This window comes from Rhinopithecus bieti, unplaced genomic scaffold (genome assembly GCF_001698545.2).
Source record: "Rhinopithecus bieti isolate Rb0 unplaced genomic scaffold, ASM169854v2 scaffold_21219, whole genome shotgun sequence".
In the NCBI taxonomy this organism is placed as follows: domain Eukaryota; kingdom Metazoa; phylum Chordata; class Mammalia; order Primates; family Cercopithecidae; genus Rhinopithecus; species Rhinopithecus bieti.
In genome coordinates this window covers 181,234-196,466 of record NW_016810186.1, presented here as the reverse complement: position 1 = coordinate 196,466, position 15,233 = coordinate 181,234, and the positions used below count along the sequence as shown (strand labels likewise).

Sequence of the window (15,233 nt, the reverse complement as noted above, 5' to 3'; positions counted from 1 at the left end):
TATACAAATCTTTATGCCCTCAGACACTGATTTTTTTAGAACGAATTAGTAACAGTGCAATATTTGAGCATTCATTTTAAGGTCCTTGCTATAAACTGCCAAATATCCCCAAAGAAAAAGTGTAGCATTACTTACACTGCCCCTTTCAGTGCACAAAAGTGCCTTTTCTCCTGCATTCTCAGTAATACCTCCAACTTTTCACTTCCTTCCTTTTGAAGCTTCTATCACCACAAAAACAAGGATACAGCTTCTGTCCTAGTTGAATGTCCCCCCACAGAGCCTTCGCTAGCCCCAGCCTGAGCAAAGAAGACAGAGAGGAGAGTGTGTCATCCTTCAGCTCCCCCTTGGCCTTGGGGGCTGGTCCCCTCAGAGGGTTTATTCGGAGGCTGAGGGTACACTGAAGACAGGAGACATCACTGTGGTTCTCAGCTTGGAAGACTGCCTCACTCTCACACCCTTTTATTTCTTTATATATTCCTCCATCAGCTCCTGCCCTTCCAGTTATCATCTATACTTGGAGACTCTTAGCTCAGGACTCCTGCTTGAGCCCAGACTCATGTATTCAGCATTCTCTAGATATTAATTCCACTTTTGTGACTCACAGACATCTCAAACTCAGCAGCCCAAAACCAAGCTCTTCATCTCCTCTTGCCCTCTCCACACCCCTTGCCGTCTTCCCCTTCCTCTAATGTGTCCTGCTCACTCAGTAGCTCCTTCTTACTTCCCAGGAGTCAGAGGTCCAGAGCCTGGGGTCTTTCCCTCATGCCTCTCACTCATTCTCTACCCCACAGCCCATCAATCAGTCATGAAGGCCCATCAATTCAGTGTCTCAAATATCTCCACTATCTACCCCTTTTCACCCCTTCCATGACCAGGACCCCAGTCCAAGCCAATAGATGACTATAATTATCTCTATGTGGGGATTTATTGAATGGGAGAGAAAAGAAGAAGAAAATAGCATTTCCAAAACATTTGTATATGCCTGATACTGGGATCTTGTTAATGCTCATTAGATATACAATAAACCCATGGAGTAGAAAATATTACCATTTCACAGATGAGGAAACTGAGGCTCAGAGAGGTTAATCTGCCCAAGATTCCACACCAGGGAGAGTATTTGGAGCCTTATGTGTGAAGCTTGCTCTACCATTCTATAGCAAGAGTGAAGCTAGGGGGCTGGTTCAGTGGCCCTTGTAGCGGTTTGAGTAAGAGGGAACTCTCCTCAATGGTAAGCTCCTTGAGGATAAAGAGTGAGCGTGAATCACTTTGTGTGTCTCATAGGGTTTAGCTTAGGGCCTGATCAAGTCCTGCCTCTGTCATTTATCAGAGACAGGAGAGTTTAGCAGTTAAGGGAATGAACTCTGGAACTGGACTGTCTGGATTCAAACCCCAGCTCTGCTAATTACTGGCTATGGAACCTTGAGCAAGCTACTTACTCTCTTTGTAGTGGGCTAAACAGTGGCCCCCAAAAAGATATGTCCATGCCCTGAGTCCTAAATCCTGTGCAGGTGAATTTATTTGAAAGAGCCTTTGCAGATCTAATTAAGTAAAGGATCTCAGGATGAGAAGGTCATCCTGGATTAACCAGGTGGGCCCCAATTCTAGTGACACAGAGGAGAGACAGAAGAGAAAAGGGCCACGTGAAGAAGGAGGTAGAGTGAGGCAGCCGCAAGCTGAGGAGCTGCAGCAGCCACCAGACGCTAGAAGAGACAAGAAGCAGAATCTCCCCTAAAGCCTCTGGAGAGAGTGTGGCTCTGCTAATACCTTGATTTCAGACTTTTTCCCTCCAGAGCCATGAGCACATTTCTGTTGCTTTAAATCACAAAGTTTATGGTCATTTGTTATGGAGGCCCTAGCAAATGAATATATTTGGTCAATGAAAAGAGTCAAACTCTGTAAAATATTTGAAGGGATTTATTCTGAGCCAAACATGAGTGACCAATGGCCCATGACACATCCTTCAGGAAAACCTGAGAACATGAGCCCAAGGTGGTCAGGCTACAGCATTTTAGGGAGACATAAGACATTAATCAATACATGTAAGATATACATCTTACCTTATCGGTTCAGTCTGGAAAGACAAGGCAACTGGAAGTGGGGTAGGGGGCATTCAGGTCATAGATAGATTCAAAAACTTTCTGGTTGGCAATGGGTTGAAACAGTTATCGTCTAAAGACTTGGAATAAATAGAAAAGAATGCCTGGATTAAGATACGGGGTTGGTGAGGCCAAGGTTTTATCATGCAGATGAAGCGTCCAGGTAGCAGGCTTCAAAGAAAAGATGACACATGTTTCTTATCAGACTTAAAGAGTCTTAAAGTCTGTGTTGATGTTAATGCTGGTCAGCTGGGCCTGAATTCCAAAAGGGAGGAGGGTATAATGAGGCATGTCTGACTCCCCCTTCCTAAACTAAACTAGTTTTCTCAGGTTACGTTTGGAATACCCTTGACCAAGAGGAGGAATCCATTCAGATGGTCAGGGGGGCTTAGAATTTCATTTTTTGGTTTACAATTCTGTATACCTCAATTTTCTCATCCATATGTAAGCTTATAATACTTACTTTGCAGAGCTGTCAAGAGAATGAAGTGAATCAATATACATAAGGCACTTTACAGCAGTAGCTGTCACATAATCGATGATTTCAAAGTAGTGTTTATTATGACCCTTTAATAGCTGTGTAACTTTAGTTATTTTGAGCCTGTGGTCTTTTCCCTGTGAACAAGTAATAACAAAATGCTTAGCCTAACTATAGTATCTCAAAATGGGAGTTTGCTTCCTTCACTTAAAAATGATCAAAGAATTCCTTCAAGCTTCTTCTGTCCTATGAACTGCTAACATTCAGGTGTCAAGCCTCACTGAAGACAACTTACAACCCACCAAAGGCAGTGATTGAAAAGATACCATGCGCCCGTGACCCGACAAAATGCTCTGGCTGGGACATTAGGTGCTAGGGGATGTGGGTCCTTTTCTCTTTCTCCTGGCTGCCACCTGGTGTGGCTGGGGGAGGGAGATGAGAAGTGGAGGTGGGGTGAAGTGAGGGGCAGATGGCCTCTGACTAATAACTGAGCTGGGTCATTTGTAATGATGACAAGGCATTACCCAAGAGATGAAGCAAAGGTGTATAATTAATACACAAGCAGTCCTTAATCTCTCTCTGAAACCCTCCCTCCATTCCTTCCCTTGCTAATGAAGTCAGAGACAGGGTAAAAGCCTGTAATTACACTTGAAGTAATTAGAACGCTGTGAAATAGAAAGCTTAAGATGGGAAGCCCAAACTAATAGAATACCTATTGCTCTTGTTATTCTGACTCAGTCTGCCTAGGGTGGTGCTTTTGTAGGTCTCCACTGGGGAGCTGAAGACTGTACTGAATTTGCATAAAATGTAGACACACATGCACATCACCCTTTCTTTCCCCAGAATGACCAAGAAAGCATCAGCATTGTGCCTTCCTCAGTTTCTACAACTTTTACCTATTAATGGAAGTCCAAATCAGCAGAACAGATTAATTTAAAAGCCCTTCCAAAGATATTTAAAAATCTGAGCATTTTATATTCAAACTGTTTTTCTACATGCAATTCTCCCTTTCTAGCTCAGTGCTTCTCAACATCAGTGTGCCTGCAGAGCACCTGAGGGTCTCCTTAAAATGCAGATTTGGATTCAGTGGGTCTGGGGTGGGGCTGAGATTCTGCATTCCTAACAAGCTCCCCAGCCTTGCTGCTGCTGTTGGAGGGGACAGGATGAGGGAGTGGTACACAATGTGAGTAGCAAGGATAAAGTCCTTCTTGGTTCCATAAGTGACTTCGCTTGCCTCCTGCCACAGCAATGATTCCAAACTTCTCATGTAGAGCTTGAAAAATGAATAAAAATTTTCGATTGAAGGGAGAGAAGAGAAAGTGAGGAGGAAGAGTGGAGGAAGAAGGGGAAAATGGGTGGGAAGGGAGGAGGGGAGGGAGGGAGGGAGGGAGAGAATGTGTGTGAGTTCCTGTATGCACATGATCCGGTGTCTCTTCTAAGGACACCAGTCCTATCAGATTGGGGCCCTATCCTTATGACCTCATTTGACCTTAATTATCTCCTTAAAGGTTTTATCTCCAAATACAGTGACTCTGGGGGTTACAGCTTCAATATGGGATACACAATTTCATCCATAACACTAACTGACCTTAGGTGAACTCCTTGATTTCTCTAAGACTTGATTCCTTCATCCCAATTGCTTAGAGACAAGAAAGAGTTTGATCATTAAATGACAAGAAATGAATTCATCTAATTAGCATTAAGTGTTCCACATATCATCGGTCACAGAATAAGTGTCTTGGTTGTGTTCTTCCAGACATAGTCAAGCATTGGAGGCTAAGTAGATTATTTGTGAGGTGAAGGAAACAGCAGGAGAGAAAAAGAGAAATGAGATAGCAAAGAGAAAACAGCCAATAAAACAAAGGGTGCATTAGCTAACAAATCACCACTGGGAAAACTGGAGCTTCATTTCACTGGGACAAGTCAGGCACCCATGTTGAACAAACACCCAGTGTCAGCCCTCACTACTGAGGGAAAAGAGCCGAGATATTTATGTACAAATGAACCATCAGTCGCTGGTTGAGATCCGCTCCCAAGGGTTGCCTACCTCCCCACTTCCATCTTGCTGTGCTTGTGGATGGTAGCCATGGATACCAGAGGAAACTTTCAGGCAAAGAGATGCCTGAATTAGCTGTTGGAAGTCCTATAAGCTCTGCAAGAGGGAGGCCTGGGCAGTTCTGGGCAGGTTTACCTTGCCTGCTATACAGTGAGAGACCAGGAAACCTTAGTTCTCTGTAGTGATGGGTCCTAGTAATTGTACTAGTAGTTTGCAAAACACTAGAGAGACTCCTGTACCAAAGAATTCTAGGGCCAAACAAGTGTAAGAATGCTTGTTTCATGGGATTCACAACTAAAGCTCTGCTGAAGTCCTGTAGTTGAAATGTTCAACTTTGTATAATCCTATAATTTCCAAACTTATTTACACAAACACTTTTTCATATAATATGTATTTACCTTTTAAGGAATAAAAGTTATGTAATGCATGTTTTGGGACTATCAAATTAAGACTAGTAGAGATTTCACTACATTGTAAGATGTTTTTAATCTGTTTCTATTCACCATTGTAGCCTATGAACAGTAACTGCTACCTAGAAAGTATTCAATAAATATTTGTCATTGTAACTATTTTAAAGAATATCAAAAAATAATTCTGAAAATATTTTCAATAAAAGCAGCCTCATGAAAAATGACCATCTAGTTCCCAAAATGACTGTTTTGAAAGACTTTGGAATAAAGTTCAGCTGAATATAAACTTGTTGAAATACTGACCAGCTTTTTATTCTCCTCGCTTTGTTCCCACTCACTTAATGAAACTGTGCACTTTTCTAAAATTGAAGACCCATGCTGTTAGAAGCCATTGTCCACTCTACTGGAGAAGAAGCACTTCTCCCCAGATCCGTGTGTGGATGCAGATAAGAAGCCTAATGGTACTAAGGTCTCTCTGGTCCAACCTTGCTAAAAGGAGTATTTCAACTTCTATTTCCTCCCTCTACACTTCATCCTTCGTTGAATACCAAGGTTTGCAGCTGTGACCCCATCATAGGGTGTAAAGAATCAAATTAGGGAACTTTTGACAGATGCATCCCTTTTAACCTTGATGTCAGGCACAATTTGCTATTTGTTGGCCTCAAATGTCAGCTGAAGCCAGGGTGAGAGTCCTTGTGACTCTGACTTTCTCATCTTCTGTCAAGACCTAAAGCGTTTTTGAGCTGGGTGCAGTTGCTACAGCTGCAACAAAGTATACACGAAAAGTGGGATTTGCAACAAATAGGCTTTCCTCTACAGATCACTGCTGCAGCTGGGCTTCCCTGCTATTTTTGCCCAACTGTCCTGAGAATGGTAACATCAATGGAAACTCATTGCTTGACCATCATTATTCCAATGAAAAATTTGAAACCCTGATTATTACTCATTCCTTGGAGCTGAGACAGAAACCTCGAGGCTGTAAAACAAGTTCTTTTTCTTTTTTTTCTTTTTCAGTTAACCACTTGTTATACCCAAATGCCCATTTCCTAAGAAGGGATATTTCCTGGGAAATTAAGGCAAAAGCTGGCATATAGTAGCATTTTCTTCATTCCCTGCAAATGGAAACATTGGTATTTCTAGATAAGTTAAGAGTGAGGAGAGAGAACTATGGCCATCCAGGTTCTCTTGGGATAAGTTTCCTTTACTCTTCCTTGAATAAAGATAATGTAAATCTTGTAAGATACTGCCTGTAAAAAATGGTCTACCCACACCTGCTAATGCAATGAGTGGGCTATTATGGTGCCGAGATGGTTGTTGGGGTCTCCTGACATCAGGGGAGTAGGTGACCAACGTGGATGAAACACAATGACAGTGGACATTAGTATTTCTCAGACCAGATTTATTTGGGAAATGGGATATGTTGCCTTTCTTTAGTCAGATGTTGACCTGGCTACTGCTTACAGATGACCCTTGTTTTGTCATTTACTCATGTGTCTTCCCCACTTCCCTTGCTGGAAAAAAACCTGCAGAGAAACTAAACTCCATGAGGTTAGACATTGCGTCCGATTTTACTTACCACTCTATTCTTAGTGCCTACCACCAAGTCTAGCATACAGTGGGGGCCAAATAAATATTTGTAGAATGAATAAAGCATCTGCAACACAATATGTACTCCGTAAGTGGGAGTTTCCATTGCTACATTGCTATCATTGTCATCATCACAATCATGATCATGATCATCGTCATCACCAGGTGACATTTTTACAGAAATATTTTCTCTTCAGATTATAGCAGACTGAACATCAAGATCCTTAAATCTGCTTGTCCTAGGGAAGTTCTCTGGACTTCTTGCATTTGGCACTAGTAGAGACTTGGTATTTTCATTGCTGTAACACAGAGACAAAAATATATGAAGATTTCAAAGAATGAGTTTACTTCCTGGCCTTTCATGGTAATCTCCTTTCCTGTCTTTCTGTGAATAATATATGTACAGTATCATTGCTCTGCTAATAAAAAATTACTTCAAAACTTGAGAGCTTAAAAAAACCAAACATTTATTATCTCAGTTGCTGTATGTCAGGGATCAGAGTACAGCTTTTCTGGGTCCTCTTCATATATTTTTGTCTCTGTGTTACAGCAATGAAAACACCAAGTCTCTACTAGTGCCAAATGCAAGGGTCTCTCATGAAGCTGCAATCAAGGTGCAGTTATCTCAAGGCTCAATTTAGAGGAGAATCTTCTTGCAGGTTTATGCTCCTGGCTCTTAGCCAGAAACTTCAGTTTCTTGCTACATGGGTCTGCCTATAGGACCACTCACAATCTGTCAGCTAGCTTCCTCCAGAGTAAGGCTCTGAGAGAGAGAAAGAATGAGAGATAGTGGTAAGATATAAGATATCATCTCATATAAGATATGATAGTGATAAGAGATAAGAAGTCACAGTCATTTTGTAACCTCTTCTCAGAAGCGATATCCCATCACTTTTGTATTATTCTATATTTTAGAAGCAAGTCCACTGGGTCCATCCCACACTTGAGGAGAGAATATTACACAATACCATGAATATTACAAAGCTAGGATCATTGTGGACCATGTTAAATAGAAGCTTCCAGCCACAATGGATGATGTTGCTCCCTGTAAGCATAAGTGTAGCTTTAACTTGGTTCTTTTAACCCTTTTCTTCTTTGAGAATCATGGGTTGCCAACTAATCATGCCTTGTCAAACTTCTCTTTCAAAAAAGGAAGAAAGAGGAAAAACAGAATGGGACAAGTTCTGCTAGGAATAGCTTTCAATATGACGATGATTTTAGTTGTCATTGCACAGGTGCATTGGCCTTGAATCATGAAGAGAACCCCAATTACTCCTATTGGCTTGTCTGAGCATCAGTTTTCTGATGACTTACTTTATGGCTTCCTAATGAATATATTAAAACTGGAACTCTAGAGGTTATACTTAGCCCTTTAGTTCCTTTCCCTGCCTGCACCCCATCTCCCACTTTGCCTGGAGGATTAATGATATATTTGAGATCATTTTGAAACTTCATCTGCTTTGTCTCAACATACATGTTCAAAATTGTCTAATTTTAATATAAATCCTTCATCAACAATTAAGCCACCTCCCAATTGACTGCATTATCTGTAATTATTCTTCACTCACTAACTCTCTCATATCACACACCATAAGAAGAAAGAGAAAAGGGAATAACCTATATTAGGAGAGGCTCACTGACAAACCTTGAAATATAAATTGACACGAATGTGAATGTAGAGTTTTGTAAAAAAAAAAAAAAAAAAAAAAAAAATTTAAATAGATCTGCAGTTAAATGACTAGTATCTCTACCTTTTGTTTCCATTTGTGCAGATTGTTTCCCAGAGAAAGCTATCCAAATCCTTGCTGAAGCATGGGAACACAGCAGGGAAATCGTCCATCACGGTAAGCAAGCCCTCCCTAAGCAGCTGTCTGCCCGAGTGGAGAGCCTGGGCGGACTGGCCAGCCAAAAACGGACACTTGGGAAGCAGACTTTCTGACATTGGGAGTTGGTGCCACAACTACTGAACTATTGAAATCACTCCCTTATTTTTCTTTCTTTCTGTTTTCTGACAATACACTTTTGATCCTTCTAACTCTAGGAAAAATAAATAAGGAAAGGCATTTGAAAGTAAGGTTATTTAATTCTAGTAAGCACTTCTGCATTTGCAAGATAGATTTTAGTGGAGGAGAAAGATGTAATTGTTGAGCAGAGTGAGATTATGGAATTGTTTAGCATTTTCACGCTGTCAAAGCTGTCCTCGTCTCTCATTTCTTTTGAGAATTCAAATTTTGCTTCGATAACATTTTCTTCAAGGTGTGGTTTGTTGCCTAAGAAACAAACAGCTCAGCATTTAACACTCCTCTTTGATATAATAGTTTGGAGGTTTACTGTGTGATTCAGTAGCCACTAGCCACATGTGGTTATTTAAATTTTAATAAAACTATTTAAAATTAAAGTAAATATTCAGTTCCTTACTCACACTGGCCACATATCTAGTACTCAATAGTTACAAGTGGTTAGCAGCTACCACATGGGACAGTGTAGATTATAAAACATTTCTATAATTGCAGAATGTTCTATTGGGTAATGCGAGAAGTATTTCTAAATAAGAGCTTACATTTTCAAATGGAATGCCTGGTATTGGAAATTTTGACATCGTCTGTTAGAGACCTTGAAAAAGGTAGAGAATGTGGTCCAACCATTTGGATGTATGGAGCAAAACACAAGCAAACAAACAAAAAAAGACAAGCAAAAGAAACAAGGTAGAAAAAACTACAAGGAAATTCTGAATTGCTAGAGAGGCAAATGGCCAGGAAGCAAACCTCTTGAGTTCTTTTGAATATTCCTTTTAACTAGAGAGAAACTTATTTATTTATTTTGAGATGGTGTCTCGCCCTGTCACCCAGGCTGGAGTGCAATGGCACAATCTTGGCTCACTACAACCTCCACCTCCCGGGTTCAAATGATTCTCCTGCCTCAGCCTCCCGAATAGCTGGGATTACAGGCACCTGCCACCACACCCAGCTAAGTTTTGTAGTTTTAGTAGTCATGGGGTTTCACTATGTTGGCCAGGCTGATCTCCAACTCCTGACCTTGTGATCCACCTGCCTTGGCTTCCCAAAGTGCTGGGATTACAGGTATGAGCCACCACACCCAGCCCAGATTTTTTTTTTTTTTTTTTTTTAAGCACAAGAAAAAGTTCAAAAGAGCTATCAGTGAAAGTCATGGCCATTCTCACAAGAACTTACCTGAGTTTATTGCTTGAATATTTTAAATGACACTGTCGTGTTAAAGCTTTTTCTTGACTGCCATCTTCAATCATGAATCAAAGTGTTCTTTGAAGACACTGATGGTGCTCTGAAAAGCTGTGGACCCACAGGTTCACTCCCAAAGCCCACAAACCCAGTAGATCCAGGTATGAATTTGCTATGGTTCTTTCTCAAAAGAACAAAATCTCATCTTGCCGTATTTTCTCTGAGATATCCTGAGATTTTCTTTCTCCACACATCCCAGAAAAGTTTGATCTTTTTCTTAATTTTAAGTATTTAAATACTCCTCAACTTTGGGTCTTTAGATCAAAACATTGGCTTTAGTAGTTTCTAGAAAACACTTGAAAAGGTACATTAAATTTTCTAGGTCTATGCGGTTGGGGAAAATCACAACTTTCCTCACATCTCCAAAGGTGTCTGTGACCACAAAATACTTAAGGGTCAGTAATCAAATGAAGTATAAGAGGCATTAAGGTGGTAAGGGACAAAAGAGGACCAAATGAAAAATACAAATATGATAGTTCTTGGGTTATCAACCAGTTCTGGAATTTTTTCTATATACCTGGACTCACGTTCTCTACTCTCAGTTGTTCATACATTTTTGGGTCTATCTGTCTTAAGACAGCCATCTTAGCTTTAAGATTAAGTGTAAATAACTTAAATTTTCCAAAATATTTGGAATACTACCAGTGCCTATTGAGAGCATATGGACCCAACTCATAATGGAATTGTTGAGCCCAGATAGAAAAGAGGTAAAATTGAAGTAATAGTATCTTGACATAAGCAATTTGATAAGTGTATCCATGTGCTGTGGCCACAGAATACATGGTAAATCCTAGCATTATTTATAAAGGTTTTAACTTATCTGCAACTTGACTGGCTTCTAGATTTTTGTTGCTTTTGCTGTCATTATTTTTCTCCTGACTTACTCCACCGATTTCTGCTCCAGGGCTTCGCTGAGAGTCACTAACTATTAAGTATTGGAAAATGACCTGTGTGAGAAAGCCTTTTGGACAATAATTTCTTCACCTATGCAAAAATCTTTGTCAGGAATGGTCTGTACTTGGGTGTTAGGGCTTAGATCCTTACATATACACACATCTTCATCTCAGAAAACCCAGGGATGGTCTTCTGAAAAATAGGAATTAGAAAAATTTGACATGGAAACTAGTTTATTCTACCATTTCTTGTTGGTCTCACTCAAAACAGTAAAGAAATATTGCTGTTTATCCTTCTCTATAATTTACCAAAGGGAGACATTGTAGTTAGTTATAGAAATACTATCCAATGCCATGTGACCTTCAAAGAAAGAAGCTCTTCCAAACTGCTCTTCTATTTCTTCCTCCAGCTTGGGTCCCACCTCTTATGTTCTCATGCTTAGCATAAATGGTGTCTAGTTATTCACCATTGTCTATTCGAGGGAGTTCCCTTGAATGCCTAGAATTGCTGTGCTATAGTCACTAGGGTTGTGGAAAAAATCCTTGCCCAACATTTGTCTTTGTTGAGTTTTGAACCAAACAGGAACTAAATTTGCTCATGGGTTCTGGAGCTAAGGAGTTCACCCTCGACTGCAGCTGATGTGTGCTTTTTTCCTTTAGGTGATTGCTGAAGAATTATCTGGCAATGACGACTACGTTGAGCTTGCATTCAATGCACGGAAATTGGATGACAAGGTAAAGTGTTTGGCATTAACCTTATTGAAGGAAGTAATAAAGCTAGCACACAGTTTAATCAGATTTCTCCCTGCAGCTATTTTTCCCTTTCCACCCACAGTATCAGACAGATCCAAAAATTCAGAGAGGTCTACAAAGTAAGGTTTCCCTCACATTAAGAAGCGATTTCTGAGAAGGGGAAGGGACTATAATTAAAACAGGACAATTCTATGACACTAAGACTTTCCAAATGCCACAGGTGAGATGTGCACAGGTAAATATGATTTAACCCCATTTCTAGGGACATTCTAAGGGAGAGGAGAAGATGCAAAAGGGAAGAAAAATGACATTTATTAAGCACCTATGTTTGCCAAGTACAGGTTTAAGAGCTTTTCATGTGATATCACATTTATTCATTTGTATAATTCCTATTTATTGGGTATTAATACTCAGCCCATTTATGCATTCACTCGTTCACTCTTTTATTTGTTAATTTGTTCACTCATTCATCATTCATTTTCCTAACCTTTGTTGCGTGCTTGTTATGCATGAGGTGGTGGGAAAAAAAAGATATATCAAAAATAGGCATTCCACTCTCACATCTGCAACCTGGAATTCATCACTGAAGTAAAACATACATCTAAAAAACAAATGGTATAGTAATACTATATCCATAATAGAATGTGATAAGTGATATGTAACAGTGTGTCCTGGTAAGGCCAACTTATTCTACCTGGGGACATCAGGAAATACGTTATCCTTATAAACTAATTATATTTGGATTTTAAAAGTATCTTGAATAGATTATGTGAAACCATCACAGACTGCTACATTTTTAACATTAGCATGAACTAGGTGCTGGGAACTGCAGTGTGCATTGATGTCAGTTGGGAGCAAGCTTTTAACTTCACCTTTTCACAACTGTTATGCTCCTTCTCCTTCATCATCTCCCCAGATTTCAGAAGAACTCACAAAACTTTGTAGTATCTTCCCTGGTGCCATTATAAGCCACTGGGTCAGTGTATAGCAGTTTTAAGTTACTTGCTTAATGGCTTATAATGGTTTCTCTACATTTAGTAGGCTCTTGAGTACCTCTAATTTGTCATCTGATTTATGTTACAGTAAAAGGGGGTTTGGAGGTTTGTTGGACTAGTTGGGTTTGAAGTGTTTGAGCAGTTTCCCTTTAGTCAAATGAACACTTGCTCATAGAACTGAAAGAGCCACCCGCAGCACTTAAAATGGTTCTACATGGCTATTCCCACCATTGGCCGTACTGATTGTCCAGGGCCCTGGTCATTGCTGAGCCTCATTGCCCCGGTGCTGGAGACCCCAGTTCCTTCATAATGTGGCTGTATCTTGTCCAGATCCTTAGTAATTTAGAGAACAAATCAGAGGCCTTTGCTCCAGTTTGGACTCAAGGTAAATGGTCGTCTCAGATGGAAAGAAGGCAAAGTTGTAAAATGGAGGAGTAAGATGATACCATAAAGATCATTTCACACAACCTCTTCAGGAAATGAGGGCTCAGCAAGGTATGATGATTTATCCAAAGACACAATACTACTGCTCTGGTTTTCTACTGCTGCATGGTAAACCACCTCAAATCTAGCAACCTAAATGAAGAACTATTCCACTATAGCTAGTGATTTTGAGGGTCAGAAATTCAATCAGGGTTCAATTTTGAGCAGTTCTGCTGTCTGTGATGTTGATGCAAGCCACTCAGTGGTACTCAGCTGGTGGATGAGCTTGTCTGGAGGGTCTACACTAGCTTTACTCATGTGCCTGGCACATGAGATGGCTGAATGGCTGGGCTTACCTGGAACAGTCTACCAGAGTGCCCACACGGTGGTCCTGGAGTAGTCACACTTCCTTTAGAGTATCTGGCTTCTCCCAGAAAGAGCATCTCAAGAGAATAAGGGAGACACTCCATAGCCTTTTCTTACCCCTTCCTGACCTTGGAAGTCATGCGTCATTCACTTCTGCTGCATTCTTTTGGTTGCAAGTGAGTCATGAGGCCAATCCAGATTCTAGGACTCCACATCGTGTTAGGGCAGTGGCAAAATCATACTGTAGAAAAAGTATGTGGACTATGAACTTGCGGGGGTCATGTTTACAAAATGCAATCTGTCACAACATTTTTATGATAGAAATAGAATAAAATAATACAATTATTTCATGTCACAGCTGGAAAAATGGTTCCCAGATGCTCTCAAGGAGGACCCTTTACTAGCTTTTATCATTAAACAATTTTATAACTACCTACATGTTAGCAGTTAAAACTTACTGTTATCTAGTTAAACTTATTGTATGACTAAAAGTCACTATAAAATAATAATGCCCCTAATTTTTTATTGTGTTAATGAATATCATGAAAGTAACTAGTTTTACATACATTTAAAAAATTGAAGTATGAATATATACGAAAAATATGCTATATCCAATTCAGACAGTGGTTGTAGGATGCCTGGATCTCCAGTCTCTTGGCAGTAACTCTGGTAGCCCCCAGGAGTCTACATACTTTAGGTAGAAAGCCACTGTCTAATCCAACTGCCTTATTTTATAGGTGAAAAGTTTGAGGTTCAGAGATGTGATATGACTTACTGAAAGCCACATAGGCACACACACACACAAATCAGTGCAAGAGAGGGACTCAATCAGATTGCCCGACAAAATCTAAGTTTTTTGGAGCAGAGAGTTAATGAATAATAGGTGTTTGGTCTCAGAATATGGAAGACTTGGAAATGTTTTCGTGTGTTTCAGGGAAGTAGGAAGCCAGGAAGAGGGGAGGTAAGAGGGGAGGTCAGGCAGCAGTCCTCCAAGTGAGATGCATGGTCCCAATACCTTTGCAGGGGAACCCATGAAGTCAATGCCATTTTCATAATAATGCTAAGACATAATTTTATTTATTCACTCTCATTCTCTCACACATGTAAAGTGGAGTTTTCCAGAGGCTACATGATGCCTAATATCACAACAGATTGAATACAGCATATATGAGGATTCTGCTGCATTCTATTAAGCTAATCATTAAATTGGTTTGCAAAAATGTAAACTAATACCATTCTCACTATTTTTTAAGTTTGGAAAACATAATTATAATAATTATTTCCATTAAAATACTATTTTTGTTATGATGTAGTAGGTTTATTTTCTTATTTTTTAAACAATGTAACAAATATTTTAACAATTTAACAGCTTTATAATATGGCAAATATTAATACATACAACAAAACAAAAGCTCTTTGGGAGCCCCAATAATCTTTAAGAATGTAAAGGGGTCTTAAGACCAGAAGTTTGAGAACCCCTGTTATAGGGTATATGGAAAAGCACTAAGTACTTTTGCAAACCACAGTGACAGAGAAATGCACCATTCTTTTTGACAGAAATAACCATTTTTAACTTGTCTTTCAGCAGACTAGCAATCACCTCCCCACTCTTCAATGAGAGTGAGTACATAAAATAGCTTAGGTTTGTGATAAATAACTTATTTATCTAATGTTAATGCAATTCACTTAGTAGAGAAAGGGACTTTCTTACTCGTAAAGCACATTTGTTACATTAGCAACTAGTTGGCAATTAATCTAACAAGTAAGTAGAGGCAGAAATGTAATAATCACTTTAGAACATTCCAGCTGACAAAGGATTCGTTCTCTTCCCGTTCTCGAGAAAGTACTCACATTGGTGCATTGGAACTAATTCCCACACTGGTGGTCTCCACATATGTGGTAGTAATCATTATAGACTG

At 39.8% G+C, this 15,233-nt stretch overlaps 1 protein-coding gene across 1 annotated transcript in view; it reads left to right on the top strand.

Annotated features, from left to right (window-relative positions):
• CPNE4 (copine 4) overlaps positions 1-15,233 on the top strand; it is a 659,177-nt gene that overhangs the window by 478,147 nt on the left and 165,797 nt on the right. The window contains exons 10-11 of the mRNA XM_017891576.1: positions 8,400-8,471; positions 11,438-11,512. Of these exons, the coding sequence (XP_017747065.1) occupies positions 8,400-8,471; positions 11,438-11,512 (147 nt within the window). The remainder of the gene's footprint in view (positions 1-8,399; positions 8,472-11,437; positions 11,513-15,233) is intronic.